Genomic DNA, 21,244 nt, shown 5'->3' on the forward strand with positions numbered 1-21,244 from the left:
TTATTGCCCCTAAATATTTTGAAGCTGAAGTCGTTAATGTTTGGTGGAATGCGGAACAGCCAAGCGAGTGCTGCAGTAGATCCCAAAAACATCTTGATTAAATTAGAGGGGAGGTGGAGGGGAGGAGGGCTGGAACAAAGAGGCCGTTGAGAAGCTGGCATGGCGTGCTGGGAATTTATGTTCCAGCGAGGGGTGGCAGCAACCTACAGCTCTGCACATGGTGCATATACACCCTGTTGTAACAAAGGAGTATGTGTGCATGTGTGAGCGTGTATGCTTATGCATGTGCACGCACGCACACTTAGGGCAGCTTCTTTTGCTTTCCTGTTTTGGGCTGAAGAAAAGGCTTGAGAAAGGCAGCTTGTGAGAAAAATACTGAGGTTGCAAGTTAGCACTCCTGGGCAACAGTTACTGTTGTCACTGTGCTGAAATTACTTTCTTGTGCTCTTGGGTGCTGTTGATAATTTTCCTGATTTGCAGAGAAGAGGAAGGCTGTGTTTATCACTGATCAGCACGTACCTTTGCAGCAGCACAGGTGAGGTTGTGCTGGCACCCTGCTTATCCCCTTCCCCAGCCTCAGGCGTGTGGTGGGCTCCCATGCTGTGCCATCTTGCAAGACCATTAATGGTGCATATCAAACTAGATAATCTCCCAGATCAAGAGGACAAGTGTTTAGCCCTGATGGGATAAGAAAGAGACAAGATTTGTGGGGACACCCCCTCCCCACAGGCACGCACAGTTTATTATTGGAGACAGTTAGGTAAGATTTTGTTGCACAAGCCCTTCCTCAGGCTTTTTAAGGGATGTACAAATAGACTCTAGTTGCAGGTACAGCCAGGAATAGATAATAATAAAATTTATCAGATTTTCTTCTGCTTTTATTTATTGCTTTTTTCCTGGAAGACTGTTTACAAAATGAATCACTCTAAACTCTGTCTGCCTTTGAAAAACATAATATATAATTTGATGTTGAAATAGAAATTGATACCGGGAGATGTTTGCAACTGCAGAGAGTATGTTGTTGTTTTTCCTTGGCATACATTTTATTCGTAATTCCACGCCATATTCTATCATGATCTTGAAGTCTATTATGCCTGTATGGCAATAGTTAAGATCAGCAGCCCTTAATCTGGATGCACTTTGAACTCCATGGGACCTCAGAAGAGTTCTCATTGTGCATCAGGTCTACCACCCTCTACAGCACTTGAGCAACAACTTTGATAATGTCTAAGGCATTTTCTTTTGACTTTCCCAAGCTAACCGTTCTGCTTCCTCCAATGTATTTTCATTTATCAGGGTCACCTAGCTCAGCTTTTTTCTCCTAAACCTTTTTTGTTGGTGGAATCAGTATGGGGAGCAGCATTAAATTAACAGTGTTCATTGCATAGCTCTTGTTTTCATGACACCTGTGATCTATCTTACCTTCATCTTAATGTAAGGTTTTTTCCAGTCCAGCAATCTGGCAGTTTCTTTCTTGAGAGCTCATTTGGAAGCACAAAGAGTTTTGTGTTTTGACAATTTGGCACTTACACTTCTTCTTTTCTTCTTCAACCTGAATATGCATTAAAATATTCATTTTAATCTATTTCGCATAATTGATGCTTCAGCAGTTTGTACAGTGAATGAGCAATTTTATGCAAGAAATAAGTAAATGGGCTGAAAAGAGCCGGGTGAGAGGCAGATGATTGGTCCAGTCCAAGCAGTTTAACCAGCACAGTGAAGCGTGCTGCTGAAAAGCTGCTTCTGTGTGAAAAGTTCAGTGCTCAGGGCATTTAAAACAGACCCAGCTAGTCACTTTCATTAATCATCTCCAATGTTGAGACAAAGGCAGTCATAAAATCTTTGCGACCCATATCACTGCAGTGATGAGCAGCAGCTTCAGCTTTTTTTCTGCTTTCAGAGATGAAAAAACTGTAGATCTTGTTTCTTTAAACTCTCTTGGAGATTGGGAATCACCAACTTTTTTGTTTTCTTTAAATTAAAGACTCCTCAGAAAAAGCAGGATGCTCCCCTTTGTCAGCATTTGTGTCAGACACTTGTTTTTCCAGTAGCACATCTGGCCACCTGGGAAGCAGGTTTAGGAACATGGGACTGGAACATATGAAAATGCAAAGGACCCACCCTTGGATACTTCTGCTTGTATGTCCCATTGCGCTGCCAGCAGCGCGATGCCAGGCTGGTCTGAATGGATCACAACATACATAAACAGTCTATAATAAACCATCTATCATCTCAGAAACACAGTAAACTCTGAGCACTGCTGAACTGGACGGTATTCAGAAAAGGATAATTTAAAATTAAATTATATAATCTTTCTCTTTTTGCTTTTTAATTTATGAGGTTTTTTTTTTTCTCATGGCTTAATGCTATCTTGACTTCTTAGGCAGAAATAGTGATTTAAGTGTGGGTTTGCCTGCATTACCTCTTCATCTGTTTATTTTCCTGAACTTTGTAGGCATAAATAATCTTGAACCTAACAAATTTGCTTAACCCAGTAGATTAGTATATACTTCTAACATGCAGAGTGCGAAGGTTCAATAAGGCAAGCACTGCCTTAGCAGGTAGTGAACGAGTAAAATCTATAAACTGAATAAAGTTATTCTTGTTACACGTAGCAGTAGATGCATTTGCACTTTCTAATTAGTGGGAAAATGTGGAGAAAACATAGTTATTAGATTATGAGTGTTTAAGCCTGCCTGTTTTTTTGTGAATAGAAATGTTAGTGTACAGAGACAAGATGTCTGCTCTTTTCCTTGGCTTCTCCAATTACTCACCTGGATGTCTTTCATTAATAAAACCTCAGAAAAAGTGGAATTCTGTGTGCTTATCTCTTTCCTGCACCTCAGAATGATTAGAGCTATGAAATTACAGGCAGGGGTTTGAAAACGTTAAAAGATCATGCTGCGAGTGCTAAGACTGCATTTCTGAGATTCCTGTCATTAAATACTAGTAACTGTTGGGGTGTTTTTCAGTTAAACATTTTATAGGAGCAAAGCTGTTGAAGCTGGCTGGCTCCTGTGCAGCCCAAGTGGAGACATCATTAGTGAATGTCAGAGATGGATCTGTCCTTTCCCTCTGGATAGCGTGTGCAGTTGGGTTTTTGTTTGGTTTTGACAAGGTAACAAATCCCGGTGCGTCTGTCTGCTCCCATCTCTCCATCGGTTGGGGGAGATGCTACAAGGAAACCCTTGGGGATGGACCTTGCCCCCATAGCTTTTCCCTGCGCTCTCTGGAGCTGCTGGTATGATTCCTTCCCTTCCACCAGACTGAGAGAAACATTTTGTCCCATGGCTGACAAAGGCAGCTCTGTTTTATACTTCTCTCCCCACCCCCATTTCCCCCTATTTTGGTACCAAGCTTACGAGGTGGACTCAAAGGCCTCTTCCTCCTGTCATGGGCTGTACCACTCTTCATGTAAGAAATAATTGCCTGTTATCCTTAAGTTTGGTTTTTTTGAGGGAGCTTTCCCCTTCAGTTGTGTTTTTGGCCCAATATATGGCGTTATAAAATATTTCATGATTGGTCTCTCCCATTTCCCCTCCTCTTCCTTTTTTTCACGCCTTGAAGGGTGCATTGTATAATGCTCTGAACCCAACAGCTCTGGTATTTGTATAATATGCTTGCTACAAGGCAGGGATGATAACCAGCTCCCTGTCAGAATGGATATGGATTTTCCTGGAATTTCAAAGGATGATTGGGCATGATAATGTGACCACAGAACGGGGTTGAAGCAGTAAGTTAAAATCATTCCAGCAGCCTGTTCGGGTGAACAGGATAACAGTTGGGACATCACTTCTTGGAGTCCTCAACAGCAAAGAAGGGAAACATCTGTTTGGGTCTAACTGTAACTTTATTGGCTTTAATCTCTTTCAATAACTAGGCTGAAAGATGTAATTGTATTACAAATACAGACATTTTCCTTGATAATTTATACTCCTGCTATAGAAAAAAGGGATTTGTTGAGGTTTGTGTGCACAGCAGTGCTATGCCATGGCAGCTGGAGACAGCAAGGCTGGAGCGTGTGGCTGCACCTTTGCTTTGCTTTGCAAGGTGTGTCAGCAAACGCTGCCTCAGTGTGCTTTTTGATGTGTCTGAATTTCTCAGCTTTTCCGTGGAAGCTCTTCAGAGTGCAAACAGTGACAGTTTTAGCATGAAATCCTGTCTCTAATGAAGTGAAGATTAATAGTACCATTGAACTCATTAAGTAAGAAAGTCTCTTCGCCCTCCTTTGCATACAAGCTATACTGCATGCAGAAACACCTCTTCAAAGAAGGCTTTGCATACAGAGGTGCCGTCCGTCGGTAATTACAGATGCACGTCTTTGGACATTCCAGTGTATTTATTAGAAAACCAGAAGCTTAGTTGTTCCTGTTCCTGTATTAGCTAAAGCCAAATGTTTGCCAGCACCGGCTCTTCATGTAGTAGTTGAGTCCAATTGCAATGTAGAAGTGCTGGCCGCTTGTTACCTAGCAGGGAGTTTAAATAAGTAAATATATTTTTAAAATCTGACACTTGGCTGCAGGCTAGTTTGGATGTCAGCCGGTTTTGACAAGCAGTCATGTCTATCTGCACCTCTTTTTCTTTTTTTCTTTTTTTTTTTTTTTTTTAAATCTGCTGTTTTAGTGAAAGAAACAAGTTCATGAGTCATATAGCCTTAGGTTTAACTAGGCAGCTCACTAATGCAAGTGTCCCCCAAGACAGAGTGATTTGTATTGATATGGTTAAATTGTATTCTAGTCCTTGTAGTTTTAAAAAAAACAACAAAAAAACCTTTTTGCTTTGTCTATTGAGGTAAATCCCATATTGATTTAAAATTTGAATGGAAATGGGAATGCATGCATGTAAAGCCCCATAAGAGTACGTTTTTGTTTGGGTTTTTTTTTTTTTTCCTTAATGTTGATGTGGTGGTTCTTTTTGTAGCTGTGGTGATGAAATAGAAAAGTGAAGGAACGTTTGCCAGAGGAAGCTAGAGGGTGTAGCAGGCTATTGTAGTATTTGTGGAAGAAGAGGTAAACTTTTGGTAAATCTCATGGAGACTCAAAGGAGAGATTGTGTATCTGAAAGCACATACTTTTCTTTTTTTTTTTTTTTTTTTTTAAACTCTGAGTGGCTTTATCATACAAAACTAAAAAAAAAAAACCAACATTGACATTAATACCGTGCTCAAAAACAGACTGCAGGCTCTGTATAGCCTTTCAAATACAGTCACCACAAACTGTAGTTGGATCAAAGCATCTCCTTCAGTACCAACAGGCAAAAAGACCTGTTCTTGAGCACATCTCCCTGCTCCTCCAGACTTCTCTGTGACAAACACTGCTTCTTCAGCAAGCCATTTCCACTCCAGTATCCAAGAGTGGCTGTTGCCCTAGTGAATCTAGGAAATAGGTTTAATAATCTGTGCACAAGGCTTATCAAGCGAGAGCTGGCAGACACTGGAGTAAGGTTTCCCTCCTGGATCCGTCTCTATAAGTTGTAACACCTTGCCAGACCCCACCTGAGCAACCTAGTTTCTTCAAGAATCATCATGATGGGGTGGCACTGGCAACTCGTGATGTGCATGTGGTTGAGGGACAAGGAATAAGGATAGGAGGGGCAGGCAGTACCAAAGGGCTGCAAGTGAGATGCAAGGTCAAAGGAAAGAGCAGCAGCAGCACTGCCTAGAGAGATGGGAGTGTGAAGGAGGTGGTGGCCAGCTGTCATCGCAGCCTCAGAGTTGGGCTTTGTCAAGGAGGTGCCTTACGTCAGCAAAATTGAAGTATTGCCTGTTTTGTGATATGATGTTCAATAAAGGAGGATCATTCCTGTTGGCTTTCTTATCCTGCGTTTCTTCAGCTTCCATACCGAGCCGTCCTATATTCATAGTTGATCCTGCTAAAATGGGCAAATCTATGTGTTTCCAGGCTTGTAATGTTGAAAATCCCACATTCTCTGGAAATTTCCCTGTCTCCATACGGTAGGGCTTTCCTGACTGTGCATATATAACACTTCAGTTTATTAATACTGTTTGTGCAATTTGACCATAAGTGGCTCTGGTCCGCGCAGTTACTGGATTTGTTAGCATAAATAGCGGTGCTTAATTGAGCCTAAATTATTTGTAGATGCAGAGCATACTCACTTCCTCCGCCTTTTTACCGTCTTCCCCAATTAACTTTCATTTCTCTGTTTTGTTGCAGAGCAAGGAAGTGGGATTGCAGCTCCAGGAAGACCTGATTAAGGTCTTGAATGAACTCTACACGGTAAATCAAACTGATTTCTTGGCATCTTTTCAGGCAGAAGGAAGAAGTGTTTGACTTCTCCCAGCCTGCTGTTACAGCAGAGATTAAGCACCAAGACTGATAAATGTCTGCAGTCTTTGCAGTTTGAGGCAGCTTGTGTTCGCCAGTCTATAGAGTACCATAAATCACACTTTTTCCGTCTGTCCTTACATTGTTTCAGTTCTGTAAGTGTTGGCTCCACTTCTCAAAGATCTCACCTTAATGCACACTTGCTGCTAGCTGCAGTGTTGGTTTTAAAAAGAGATATTAGAATTATTTCCAAATACGCTAAAAATCTTCAGTCCCTGGTTTTGTGTGGTCTGAGCATACAAAAGGCAGCATACAGCTTCAGCAGGGGGATCCACTGTGTTTATTTGTTCCTCAACTCATTCAGCAAAACAGCTCCCTTTAGAGTAATAGTCTTCCATCTGTGCTTTTTGCTTCTCAGTATATCCATTGGAGACACCAAGAAAGAGGCACTGCCTCAGAAAGGAGAAGGAATGTGTTCATAAAAGTTCATATGCTGCTTGGGGATTTTTCTTCTCACATAGATGAATGGAAAAGCCTATTGTTCGATTAATTTTTTGCTTTCTGCAGCTGTTATTGAGCTAGTTCTCTTTTAAAAGCAGAACCTACACACAGTTTTGTTGCTCCAAATATTTTGTCTTTCATCCTTAATGATACATTGGGTCATTACACTGAGGTACATGTTATTTCCTTCGTTCTTTCAAAAGATGATCCAGGGTTGTCTCTCAAGCCATGGCATATCAACCTTGTGAAGAAATTTGGTGTTAATATCGATGCTAGAGTATTAGGGGATTTCCCTGAAACTTCCCATATCAACAAAATGTATAGAAGTGAATTATTTGGCATTGAAGCCAAATATTCAGACTAATCTTTTAGGAAGAAAGGGAGCTTAGGAGTAGGAAAAACGTTCTTGCTGCTGAAATGGCAGTTGAAGAGGTGAGACGCTGAATCCAGTTTATGATTTTCCTCCTTTTCTGGGTTAGTGTTTAGCATGACTGAGTCTTTTCTGTTGGCAAAGAGGGTTTGTGTTCCTCAACAGGAAAGCCAAGAACGAGCAGTACAGTGGAAGCTGGAGGCACTTTGAAGCTGACCTGTTGTTTGATGGACTGTCACTGTAGATAGTACAGCCTTGGTTTACAATAGTATGAGCAAACTGCGTTGTGCTCGTGTTCCTGAAAGGCAGACAATTTACTTTGGGTATGAAGGCTTTGTAAATGTAGCAGTGCCTGTCATCAGTGCTGCCTACTTTCTACATCTAGAAATTATTTTTTATTTGAGGGCACAATCTGATTCAACTTTTGAGTCATGTACTTGGATGGGATCCTAAGGAAGAATATAGGTCTGTCTCTAAACACAGACTTTTAGGAACTGAGATTTATTTCTAATCCAAGTTCACATGGCACTGAAGTTGATAAGGTCGCTGGTTAGTGGTGTTTACATAGACATATGTAATTATTTCTGCATGCCAGGCTCTGACAGATCATTGAGCCAAATACTGAGTCCTAATAATTTCTCTTATCACTGGAAGGAAGATCTTCCAGAATTCAGCCTTTGATAAACAAAGCGATGTAGGGTATTAACTTTTTTAATGTCAGTGCTAGGAACTTGAAATCTATTTATTCATTCCTTCTGCTGTAAAATTTTAAATTGTCCCTTCACCAGAAAATGTCTTTTCCTTTGAAAAAGCCACTTCTGCTGATCATATTAAAAGATACTTCTTGCTGGACTCAATTTAATCACTGGTGGGATTGCTTTTATTCATACTTTTAGAAATACTTCCACCTCTTGTTCTGCTGGGTATCCAAAGGATTGGCAGAATCCCTGTTTTCAGACAAAATGGATATGGACAAAGTCTTTAGTTTCCCTACACAGAGAAGATGTAGAGGATTGCTATAACCTGTAAGTTTTTGTCCTGAATTGTCCTGTGCAATCAGTCCTTGACTGTGCTGTTGCCTTCAACAGGCACTAGTGAGTCAACAGTGACCCCATCACCAAATGTGGGGCAGGCAGAGCTTGTGGTTGCCAATGTGGCACCGTCAGTAGGATAAAAGAATTAAAATTGTGATTTCTTTTTCTGCTTCTCTTGCTTTCTGCCAGTTCCACTTTCAGTGATAGAGGAAAAGAAACTACTTTGCATCTATTATTATAAATGCCTGCTTTATAGTCTAAGCATATGCAGGAGCTGAAAGTGTGTGTGTGTGTGTAAATTATTCAGAAAGTCTCTCTTTAATACTGGCTGCATTCACATTCTCTTTCATGTTTAAATACAATGTCTCTTTGTATCTAAGAACCTATGCTGATCACTGCATAAAGGGAGAGCATGCATCCTACTTACGTAAAATTATGTTATGGTTCAAACTAAGGGGAAATAGGTATAAATGGGTTTTCATCTGAAATAAATCAAATGATTTGCAAGTAGGGTCTTTATTAATGCTGGAATGATACTATCGGGGTGTCTTTATGCAACTGTGCATTTTTTGGCCCCCTATCAAAATTATATCATACTAATGTTTGCTTTGGTATGTGGATTGAATTGCTTTGCATTTGTGGATTAAAAAAGCTAGTTTATATATTATGTCCTTTGGGTTTTTTTGGTTCTGTTTTCTTAACACAAAGCTAGACATGAATATCCTGTGAAACAAATGTTTGTTGGTTTTTTTTTTACTTTGGGGGATATTTATCTATACTTAAGTATAAAAAATGTGCTGTAATAGAAGTTGTCCATATAGTACAGGGCCCAGGTCTCCCTGAGCAAAAGAACCACACTCTGTTATTAGTATTTTTATTACATAAGGTGAACAGAAGTACTTTTACATATCAAATTTGATTTAAACAAATTGAACCTGAGTTGCTTTTGCAGCCATTGTGTTCAGACTATTGATTTGCATACAGTTCCTCAAAGACTTGTGATGTTTAAAGGACTGATTCATCCAGATGAGAGACTGATAAGCATCCCTTCTGAAACCTTACCTGCTGATGAAAACCTTTCATTTTCCAACGTTGGCATATAATTTTCTTTGAATAGTAAGGAGGCTAGATTTAGTCTGTATCTCTTTTTTGGTTTTTATGACTCCTTTATTGGATCGTACAAGAAGGCGCATGCCAAAGTTAAACAAAGAAGCAGCTGCAAAATAATCCACTTTGATTTCAGATTCATTTTGAGAGCCACACTTTCATTTGTGCATCTTCTGTCATGCTTTTTCGAGATGTGAAATTTCCCTGAGCATTTTGCCAGTTTAGGTACTTCTAACTCAGAACTAGCAACCAGATCTGACTTGCTGGTCACTGTCCAAATGCCTTTGCTTAGTTAGTACGATATCTTGCATTTAATATTAACATGATGGACAGTTATTATGAAATATTTACGTTAAAGAAACCTACAGTTTTGGGGAGTGCATTGGCCAAATTACAAAATAACATGTCACAGCATGTGAATTGTTTCTTAGGATTTTTTCCTCCCTCCTAGCCTGTGAGCTTTCCAGATTCATCTATTACTGTTCTCTCTAAGACTTCGACATGCAGATAAAGTAAGGCAAAACATCTGTATGCCTAGTTTGTTGGTTAGGTAAACCCACTTCTTCCTCAGCAAATCGAACTGTGGTGCTCTCTGACTCTTATGTGTCATTTTCTGCAGGTTATGAAAACCTACCATATGTACAATGCTGACAGCATTAGTGCTCAGAGCAAACTGAAAGAGGCAGAGAAGCAGGAAGAAAAGCAGATTGGGAAGTCGGTGAAACAAGAGGACAAGCAGACACCACGCTCCCCTGACTCAACTTCCAACGTCAAGTTTGAAGAAAAACACGTTCGACGAAGCTCTGTCAAAAAAATAGAGAAAATGAAGGAGAAGGTACTTCCATAGCATTGCTACTGCTTGTGTAGCGTGCTTGAGGAGGGGACCTTTGCAGTAGTTCAACACAGGAGCTACTAAATTCCCTCCTTTGTGATATTCAAATGCAAGTGTCAGTTTTTTACAAGTTCTAAACATTCAGATTTAGGAAAGGCAAAAGCTAGCAGCAGGCTTCTTTTAGGACAATCAGATACATATTTTGAGTTATCCCAGGTTATACAGGCATGGCACAAAAAGCTAAAACGAGGTTCGAGTATGAAAATAACAACTGCCGCCTTGGAAGTCATGGTTAACATATTTTTTTTTTTTCTTGTACAGAGTACAAGATTTTTGTTTACCATTTCACGCCAGCTTAAGATCTGACCTGTGCTACAGGGAGACATGCAGTCCCAAATTGACTTCATGGGCAGAACCAGTTGCCTTAGCAATCGGTCAGTCAGTTAAGCAGTTCAGCACTAAGATTCAAGCAAATAGAAAGTGAAGAGTTATTTTTGGATTGATTTAGGCTCTGGAAGGACTAGGTTTAGTCCTAGCTTCTGTTGGAAGAGGTGGGGTGCCTGCAGACTACCTGTGGGCTTCTAGCAGCTGCTCTGGTAGTGCTGGAGCTGGGCCATAACCTCATAAACTCACCTCATTCCTTCATTCTTCCCTTAATCTTCTCCAACCCTATTTTAAGAGAAGACTTTAAATGCAAAGCTACCTAGTATAGTAATGCTTAAAAACATCTAAATAATTGATCTAAAATCTAAGTCTTTGAGTCTTGATAAAACTGGAATCCAAATGAACAAAAACTGTGAGCAGAGTAAGATTCGTTCTGTATTCTCTGGTGTTCCTAAGAATGCTATTGCTCCTGCTGCACCCCTTTTTAAAATGTATTCTGTTTTTGGTTCTCTTTTAGCGCCAAGCAAAGTACACAGAAAATAGACTGAAGGCTATTAAGGCAAGAAATGAGTATCTGCTAGCTCTGGAAGCCACCAATGCATCTGTATTCAAGTATTACATTCATGACCTGTCTGATCTCATTGATGTAAGTGCTGCTGCTTGGGTGCCTGCAATGAATATCATTGCCATTAACCCTCACATGTGCCTCTCCTTTTTCAACATCTTATATACCAGCACAACTACTAACCTCTGTACAGCTGTGGAATGATGGTCTTGGATGGGCAGCTCAGAGGGTAACAACAGGCGTGATAATTGGTCATTAAGCTGTTAAGTGAGCTTTTCTTAGATAGCTAAGTCAGAGTTTGTTGCACAGACAGAAGCTTGCACAAGAAACCTGGCATTGAAATGTGTAGAAGGAGGAGTTGCTTAGTTAAAATGAAACTCAGCTTCAGTATCACACTGTTGCTTGACATTTTCTATTTACTATTTTAAGCAAACCTGCAAAACTATAACTCAGAAGCACATTTAAAAAAAGAATGTTAACTGGAGAAACAGTATACCAGTTGGTAAAAGAAATCGAGGACAGAAGCATTTTCTAAAGCTGCTTTTAACTTGTTTTGAAAAATTCCATATATTTCAAGGTTAATGCTTTCTCTAGCATATTTCACAAGAGGCTTGAACCTTCCTGCTTTTTAGACCTTCCATTCTCTGATACCCTAACCACCAGCTCTACAGTGACTTGATGCATTTCTTCTGTCATTGGGACTGCAGAGCACTTTCAGTCCAGTTCTGAAAGGTGTCAGAGGAGTGTCAACAGTGATGGAGGTTCCACTGCTTGCCACTCTGCCATCTCTCTGTCTACGCAAAGAAACAAAGAAATAAACTGGCTACAGAAACCAGTCCCCCATTTCCTTAGAATGAGAATGCTCTCTGCAGAAACTGGGTAATGGAGCAGAAGGTGGAGGGAGCTTGTTTGCCAGCTGCCTGAAAGCTCTCTGTTCTGCAGCTGAATGATGCCCCCAGTATTCAGGGGGCATCAATTCTGCTTTTAGTAAAATGCACGACAAAAAACCCCAAATCTCTCCTTTTTGAAAACTCAGAAAAGCCAGTTAGGAATCCTGAGTTTTTGCACAAATACATAACTACCCACTTCAACCTGCAGAACTAGAGTACCAAATGCACTGAACATGTTGTGTCTGGGTCAGTGACTGTTGCTTGATCTTACTCTGCTTGCCAAGGACAACACACTGCCTTCGCTATTAGAAACACTCAACTGCAAAGCCTGAAGGGAACTTTCTTTGTAGGAGGGGGGAGTAATGAGCAGAAGTGTCTCTAGACACAGGCAATAAAGAGCACTCAGATCACTATTAATTAGTCAGCTATTATAATACCTAACAGTACATATAATACATTTATTCAGCTGATCATAAAATCACATGAAGTGCTCTTCTGGTAGGTATTTATTTAAACCTGTCCTTTGGAGGTCAGGATTGTCAGTGCTAGATGGTTTTGAAAAATACCGTTATTTAAAAATGTCATGTTTTGCAAAATTGCTGTACTGAAGAGGCATGTTTCATTTATACCTGCTGCCTGTTTAGGAGACCTTTTTTGGTTAACATTTGCTTAACTTGAATTGTGCCATCTTGGTTTTTTAACAAATTATGTCTATGTATTTTTATATTGAAATGTACAAGATAGGGATTCATTTCACTGACATCAGCATAATTTAATTGTCTTCATTTTTTCTTTTAAAATCCTATCTGTAAGGCCTCCCCCAAATACTGCAAATGTGCTTGGTTCAGTTTTCTGCTGACAGACTGGTCTTAGTACATTTTCATGAGTCGTATATAGTAAAGAATCCATTTGGATTTCATAAACCCGTAACAATTTTTAAGCACAGACCTGAGATCTTTCTAGTACATTGACAAATGTAGGTTATCCAGCTTTGAAGGAAGTGCTTCTCTCACTAGATAGTCTCAGCAGTCTCTGAGACATGGTAGGCAGTGGTGCAAGACAAGAAGCCAAGCTTCTGCAGTACGTGGATTTGTCACTGTTCCTAGAGAGGAGCCATCGTGACTCTGGGTGAGTCCATGCCCATGTTAACCCCCTTGAGTTCCTTGAAGCATTCAATTTAACACTACATTGCAAGTTCTCATAATCTTTAAAAGAAAAGTACTATCTGCTCTGTTTGCGGAAGAAAAACGTGGGATTGCCTGGGAGCACAGGAGATGGAATTCAGTTATCTCATTGTTAAGACGCAGGGAATATGGATTTACTAATGCCTTTGATCCTGAAGGATCGAAAATTAACAATTATAACCAGCGATGGTTATCTGAAGCATCTGACTTAAAAATGTGATTTTTAAGCCAGGTCTTAGTTCTTTTCCTTGATCTAATCATTTGATGATATTGAATTTTGAAATATAATATAAAAGCAATCTTCAAAGTTACTTACAAGTAGATTGTGTTAGGCCAAATAGCATTAAACTTGTCATGTTTATACAACACATTGTGTTCCCCCTCCAATGTGCATGGAAGGATAAGAGTGAGTTAATTCTTCATCGTGAGTTAAGAGCAATAAATTGTTCCTGACATAGCCCAGTAGTTTTGAATTTCCTGACTTTGGGAACTGAGACAGCTCTTTGATGCTAATGAAATATTACAGTAATGGGGAAGTTTGTATTAACTCATTTTTACGAAAGGGTCACTAGGACAGAATTTAAAAAAGATAAAAGCGCATGTGTATGTGTCAGTCCTAATGTTTGCTTTTCTACGAATAGGTGTACTATTGCTGCTTACTCCAGGATCTCATACTTTCCCTTCCAAATGTAAATTGCATTTTAAAACAGAGGGCTCTTTCTCCTTAAATCTTCTGTTTTGGGCCTGTTTGAAAACTGCTATCTGGCAAAGGGTTAATCAGCTGTCATGTTGAGAAGTGAATTTGAATGAGTTATCATTAAATTCTTATAAAAAATTGATTTCCTTGGGGAACGATTCCATCAAACATTTATATAACCCAGAAGAGGGATGACAAGACTGATACATTTATAAATATGGTGCGCTGGACTTTTTAAAATGTTAAAGTGGGGGAGTGGGCTGAAAAATGTTTCCTGTCACTAGCTTCGATAACATAAAGCTAAAAAACTTTGCTGTCTTAATGTAGTCCTGCTGCTAAGTGAGGTGGAGTGTAAAATATTAAGTCCCGTTTGACTTCCCAGTCCCACCAGCGAGCTCCCCTTGTGCAGCAGATGAGCTTTCCTTCTGGACGCAGCTGTGTGCTGGAGGAGGGCGAGCGCAGGGAGGACAAGCTGGTCGCCCTGGGTGGGTGTGCAACTGTCTGGCCCACAGCAGGAGGGGAAAAGGAGTGACTGCTCCTGTTAAATCTGAGCTGCTCCTAATCCTGGCTGGACTGTTGGCCCAACTTGGACTAGCTTTCCCCAAATTACTGCAGAGGATGGCACTGTAATGTGCATGCAGAAGAGCAGTAGCTTTGAGTGGCTGTTGATCCAAGACTGCCTCCACACGTGCAAATTCTCAATCAAGCGTCTTTTGTTTGGGTTTTTTTGGCTAGTTTTTGTTCTTTCTGATTGAATGTAATGTCCTTTAATTCTCTGCCTCCAGCCTAACCAGCAACTGCAGCTCTTTTTACAAGACTCCACACCTGCCACAGCTTGTTGGCACAGGAGGCAGGCATCTAGCAGCACTTGGTGACAGAAATTCTGTGAAAGCAGGGAATGGTCCAGTAGTTGCTCTCTTCTCTCTCCCTCCACCCCTCCTTCTCCCCGCCCCCCCCCCCCTTTTTTTTTTTTTTGCGCGTTTGCACACAATGACAGTGATGAGACCCAAATGATGGGTGAGGAGGAGATTTCATGTGAATTTTGCTTACAGAACAGCACAGCAATCAAGCAGATGGTCTCTTTCTTTTTGGATATTCTCCTAGTGTATGTAATCTTGCTTGTAATTCCAAGAAGGTGGGCTCCTTTCTCACTCACTTTATTAGATGTCTGAAAAATTCAGGCTGTTTCTGATCAGCTAATGAAAAGCGCCTTTCTCCCTTCTGAAACATTAAGACTTGGCTGCGCAGCCATGGTGGAGATGAAGCTGCTTGATTGTCTTCCAGTGACATCATCCTGCTGTCAGTAATAGCCAGGAAATTCTTGACCACGACCACTTTCTGCTTGAAAGTTTTTGCTTTTCTGTTTCACCCCAGCAATGAAGTCATCCCAACTGATTGCTTGTTGCTTTTTGGAGTTCTCTGTTCTTTATGCCTGTGATGTACAGGTCATGTTCTTGCTTCCTGAAGTACACTGAATTAAACAGTTTTCTTTATCTTGGGCGGAAAAATTTAGATGCAGATTAACCTTTGCAGATGATCCAAATCCTGTGTCTTGTTTCTCTGGGTAGTACTTTAGTGCATTGTTTCCCTCTTACTTTGAATAATTTTATTTAAGGATTTTGGAGTGTTTTCAATGGGAATCAGTGCCCCTGAAAGTAAAAATCCAAAGAAGTACACTGAACATACCCATTTCTAGGTTGCTTTTTGGTTTTTTAACAGCATTAAGTGAACTCTCCAGTACTCCATGAGAACTCTGCAAAGTGTTTAAGCTGTACTTGTCTTGGAGACTAATTATAACATGATGTTGAAATTTGTATGGGATTAGAGGCTGAGAATTCTGTTCAGGGCCAACTCTGAGGACCCCTAGTCAAGATGCCTCTGCATTCAGTGAGAGATGTGAGACTGCTCTGGTACCCAGAAGATGATAAATATCCACGACTTGTTATCCATTTATCTAACTTCTGGCTTCGGAAACATTTTAATTTCCATTACAGAATTTCTTCGCTTATTCATATGGAATTGTGTGTCTTTTTCCAGCAGTGTTGTGACCTGGGATACCACGCTAGCCTCAACAGAGCTCTCAGGACATTCTTGTCTGCTGAGCTAAACCTGGAGCAGTCAAAGCATGAGGGTCTGGATGCCATTGAAAACGCCGTTGAGAACCTGGATGCCAACAGTGATAAGCAGCGCCTGATGGAGATGTACAACAATGTCTTCTGTCCGCCCATGAAGTTTGAGTTTCAGCCGCATATGGGTGATATGGTCAGTTTATATTCCTCCTCCGGCTCTAGCTCTGTAAACACTTGCAGCTTTGCCTGTTTACTTCCCTCGTCTTTGATAGATAGACCCACTAAAAGGCCACCTGTTTGGCTCTATTTTTGGGAGGTAGAAGGGAGCCTTGGAAAAGGGAGCTGATTTGAAGATTAAGCAGAGGCTCATGGCACAGATGTCTGAATACAACTGACTCTCACTTTTTGACTATCAAAGCTACTGAAGATGAAAATGCTTAATTAGGTATAATACTAAATGTAGATTGGAAACACTGTTTTAACTTCTCATTCAACCCACAAGTTAACCCCTGCCCTCTGAGACAGACTCTGAAGTTAGAGATTTGAAGGGGCAACAAAATAAGAAACTTAAATGCTGTGTTTTGAGGCATTTGAGTGTGTAATCTTAGAGCACAAATGGTTTATAGTGGTGCTTTATGCATCTTCATTGTGAGACAAGGCGGTCGGGACTTTCATTTTTGGCAATGAAAATCTCTATAGGTTTATCAAGATGTGGTTACTCATCTGGGAACTGTTTAAAGTCGCACAAGCTGAAACCGGTTCTAAATGGGAACACATGTACAATGTAATAATTTAGGTCAATTGGTTGGATTTCTAGATTATCCTGAACACTGAGGAAACACTGTAAGGATGGTCTCTTGCAGCCGGCCTCTTCTTTTGGTCTAAGAATTACAATCGCTGCTTAAGGCTCCTCCTTGTCTCTTCCCTCTTAAGTGAAACCCTCAGACTGCAAATGATGTTTCTTGGGTTTTCTGTGCTTTGGTTGTATCCTGTAATATCAGGGGAAGAAAAAGAATTACCTGCAGACTGTCGTTCAGTTAACAGCTCACATTTGCCGAATCATTTATCTTGGTTCTTTTCAAGGTCTGAGTGTTTATAAATGCAAGCTGATAGTCTTGTTGCAATGGTCCTGTGTATACCAGATTGAATATATGATGGCGTACGTGCACGCGTGTGATAAAGCTCCAATTCCAATTTCTGTCTTTAAAAAATAGCCTTGCGGAATGAGGTCAGTGTCTTCCTTTTAAAAAACAACAACAAAACACAACTAAAAGGAAAAGCTGCCTCATGCTGTGAAATAGTCAAGACTAATTCTTAACAGTACGAGGAAGTCCACAGTTCTGGCATGTTTGACAGGTCTCTAGCCTGCTCTTTTTTTTTATTTCGACTACCCTGAATTTATCAGATAGTGAATCGTACTTGTTGCTGCAGTGTACAGGTAGTTCAGCTGAGCAAGCTCAGCCACTCATACCCTGCCCCAGGATGCCTGGCTAATACATTGAACCAAATTCTTCTTGATGTGCAATGTGATTTAACCTAATATCTGTAATAAAGCACCTTCAGACTTTCAAAACACATGATGAGCTTACATTTTGGAAAGTAGCTAATTTTTTCTAGTTCTTCTTTGATGTTCATGTTCTCTCTCTTGCTTACTTTTCAATACAGTCAGGAATTTGATACTGATATTTGGTAGAACATGGACCTTTCCACTGGTTGAAATCCAGGGCTACAAAGTTTTAAAATGAAGCACTTTGGAAGATGTTTGCTTGTAGTAATTGAATGAAGTAATCACAATGCTCTTGATTATGTGGTTTTTTTCCTAGCCCTCTAAAAGCGGTGCTGTTTCTCTTCCAGGAGTCGCAGCTATGTGCCCAACAACCAGTCCAGAGTGAGTTAGTGCAGAGGTGCCAGCAATTGCAGTCTAGATTATCTACGCTTAAGATTGAAAATGAAGAGGTGAGCTAATCAACCAAAAATCAACAATGCTCTTACCACTTCCAGTGGGGAGTGGGGACTAGTTAAGGAAGAATCTAGTTGCTGTGATCCTCTTTTATGAAGACTTGTGGTAAAATTCCAGAATAAGGCAGCTGAGGCCAGCAGTACATTAGTGTGTGATCTCGCATGAAAGCTGGGTGTGTGGTGAGGATCCTTTAAAATACCTCCACATATCTCTTTTCCCATCCTTAAGTTGATAGGACTGGCTATGTTGCAAAAGTTGTATTTGGATAGCTAAGAGAAAAAGAGGAATTTAATGTTTTGAAGTGAAGACAGTGAGTTTGCCTAACCTAAGGTAAGAGCTAATTTTTGTTTAATTCGTCATCTGAGATGAGAAGACTAGATCAATGGCATTTGTTTGGGAACAGGTCAAAATACCTAATCTGCACCTCTGTGTTCAAGAATTTTTAATCCTCCTTGGGCAAAATTTGCGACTCCTTTATGTCTAGGAAGTTGATTCTGGTCTTCAGTAAAAATTTACAGTGCCGCAAAGTCCTGTTTTTAATATTTAACATTTGATGCCCAGTAGATGTAGTTACAGAAGACGATTATAAGATCTTTGTTCCAGCACTCTTTGCTTTGAGGTTGAATTGCCTTACATCTCCTCCTCATCCCAGCCTGTAAGATCACAACTGTTTTCCTACTCTTGGCAGGTTCTGCGTGCTGCCAGCCCTTTGTTTATATGGACTGTGCTGTTAATGAGCATAACTTGCACCTTAGTTATGGCACACAGGATGTGAAACCAGTAATATCTGTTTATTAGTAAAATGCTCCAGGGTGCTTACTCTGTTTTTTACTTGCAACATACTATCTTCTTTTTTTAAGTACTCTTGTGCTTGCTGGACAGGTTAAGAAGACTATGGAAGCTACACTCCAGACAATCCAGGATATAGTCACGATAGAGGACTTTGATGTCTCTGACTGCTTTCAGTACAGCAACTCTATGGAGTCTGTTAAATCCACTGTCTCGGAAACATTCATGAGCAAACCGAGCATTGCCAAGAGACGGGCCAACCAGCAGGAGACAGAGCAGTTCTATTTCACAGTAAGGAGTTAATTTTCAGTATGAGCACGTATAATGTATTTAGAATTATACTCACAAGAAAGTGCAAAATGATGCTATCATCTTACAAAAATGCTTCCGTAATTGATTTTGGACAAGCAGAGTAAGCATGTTAGGTTTTAAAAATGGGTGCTTTGAATTCTTTACAAATATATTGGGATACCTTTGTTGATGTGGATAAGTTGTGTAAAATTTGATTTCTTCTGCATCTAAAAAGGAATTGTCTGAGAAAGAACTTAATAGCTTGTAAATATCAATTTTCAAAAATAATACAAACTAAAAGAATGTTTAGCGCTTTCATATTTTTGTTATTATCATCTTAGAATTTCAGCTCACATAAGCTTTTAATTGAGTCGATGCATTTTTACAAGATGCTAAGAGCTTTTTATATTGAATTTCATACCAGACCATATGTTTTTTTCCTAAGTAGATTTATGTTAAACTGTTGAATTCATTTCCATTTTAAAAATATTTCAAAATAGCAGATGAAAATCATACCTCTTACCCTGGTTACTTTGTCATTCCTTTGGGCATCTTTTGCTATACTTAATGCCCTTTACAATCCTCTTCCAAGAATGGTTTTGCTTATTAAAAGCCTGAAGTTTCTGTGCAAATTACACTAGCTGGCAGGATGGTTTCTGCCAGGCCTTGACTTACAAAAATGAAAAAGCCTTCGTAGAAGGTGAAACTGGCTATTGAGAAAAGTGGGTGGAGAAACTGATTCAATTAAGAAGGGATTGACCACCCTGCCCAGGGTTATGAAACTAGAAAAATGATGTTTAATTGAACTCTAAGCATTCCCTCTCTAGAGAGGGACTATTGTAAGTTCAAATAGGAGACCGAACCCAGGGCTTTATTTGGATGTAATATTTTTCCATTTCATCGTGTTCATATCCTGCTGCAGAACAGTGAGGTCCCAGCAGGACTGCAGAGCCATTTCAGTAAGCAGAGGTGCAGCCTGTCATGTCCTGCACAATGTGGGTAAAATAACTATCAACAGAACGAAGCTGTTACAGGGAGGCCCTCTTTAACCAGCCTAATCAGATGCTTGATTGATCTACTATTGACCAGACTTATAAATATCCTTTATAAGGATTTCAAGCTTTGAATCTATGAGAAGTTTTTTCAGTATATGAGAAAACGCTCAGATGATTATTAATGAGACTGAGGGCAGAGCTGTGCAGCAATATGGGCGAGGCATTCTTTGTGTAGGGGGAAAAAACAGTGTAGTGCAGAATAGAGATTTAAATCCCCTCGTACCTTATGATGTGCTAGATGCTGAGGGCTATGAACTGAAAAAAAAATACTAATTTGAAAGAATATTCCATATTACTATGTCACTCAAGTTGGAAATTCCACGTACTGCATTGCTAGCTAGGCAGAGCTCTTAGGTAAATATAGTGATGCCACCATGGGAATTGAATTGAAGGAGTACTGACTGTAGTATCTCTATGCTGGTATAAGCTGTATTTCCACTAGAGGCATATCATCGCACGCTGGTGCCGAGATGGCTCTGTTGTTAGGGCTTTGAAGGAAGATTTGTATGCAGAGTAGAAGCTTAAAACTTCCCCGTGTCAGTGAAAAGCATAGGAATGATGATTGACTTAGCACTGAGCTAATGCAGGTAGCTAAAGCAAGGAAGCAGCAGTGACTTCAGGGAGCTGAAATCCAGGCATGTGTCCTGGGTGCCTGGCAGGAGGGTACTGCCGCTGCCATGGCTACTCTCCTGCTTCCTGAGCCAGCAAAATCGGAGCTAGCGTGAGGATGCCTGTCAGAGCTGAAATCCTACTGCTAATTGTAATACAGCTGGCACTCCGCCCTACCTGAGAAGTGAAAAGGGGAATGAATGATTTGATTCTTTTTACCTCTAAAATGGGATAATTGTAGCTCTTTGTCGAAATGTTATTTTTTCCTCTAGAAAGATTAAAACCCAGTACAATGCTCATTCTGCGAAGTGCTTTAAAAATTAATGTAAATTTGTTATTACCAAACCCTTAAGACATGGGTAAGTATTATATAAAGTTCCCCTGCTAATCGATCCCACAGAAACGTCATGCTGGTTGTGTCAATGTGCCACTGTTCCCACGTTCAGTCGCTAGCAGGGGCGCAGGGGAGCGGGGATCTGATTCACCCGCTCCTTCAATCGAGTGCCTTGTTTGAAGTCGTTCTTGCGGGGTGGAGGAAGGGAGGAAAACTGCTGAGCTTTCCAGATGGGAGACAGTTAAGGATGTGGGACAGTGGCAGAAACTGTTTTTCTTTATAGCCTCAA

General features: G+C 40.3%; 1 protein-coding gene across 6 annotated transcripts in view; it reads left to right on the forward strand.

Moving 5' to 3' along the window:
* Positions 1 to 21,244, forward strand: part of SRGAP2 (SLIT-ROBO Rho GTPase activating protein 2) — a 115,400-nt gene that overhangs the window by 57,888 nt on the left and 36,268 nt on the right. For 4 of the 6 annotated variants that reach the window (XM_052814919.1, XM_052814922.1, XM_052814923.1 and 1 more), the window contains 6 exons: positions 6,174 to 6,236; positions 9,916 to 10,131; positions 11,030 to 11,158; positions 15,886 to 16,110; positions 17,772 to 17,873; positions 18,760 to 18,957. In XM_052814919.1, the coding sequence (XP_052670879.1) occupies positions 6,174 to 6,236; positions 9,916 to 10,131; positions 11,030 to 11,158; positions 15,886 to 16,110; positions 17,772 to 17,873; positions 18,760 to 18,957 (933 nt within the window). The remainder of the gene's footprint in view (positions 1 to 6,173; positions 6,237 to 9,915; positions 10,132 to 11,029; positions 11,159 to 15,885; positions 16,111 to 17,771; positions 17,874 to 18,759; positions 18,958 to 21,244) is intronic. The other 2 variants (XM_052814920.1, XM_052814918.1) reach the window with 1 other exon arrangement.

This window comes from Harpia harpyja, chromosome 19 (assembly GCF_026419915.1).
Source record: "Harpia harpyja isolate bHarHar1 chromosome 19, bHarHar1 primary haplotype, whole genome shotgun sequence".
NCBI classification, from domain to species: Eukaryota; Metazoa; Chordata; class Aves; order Accipitriformes; family Accipitridae; genus Harpia; species Harpia harpyja.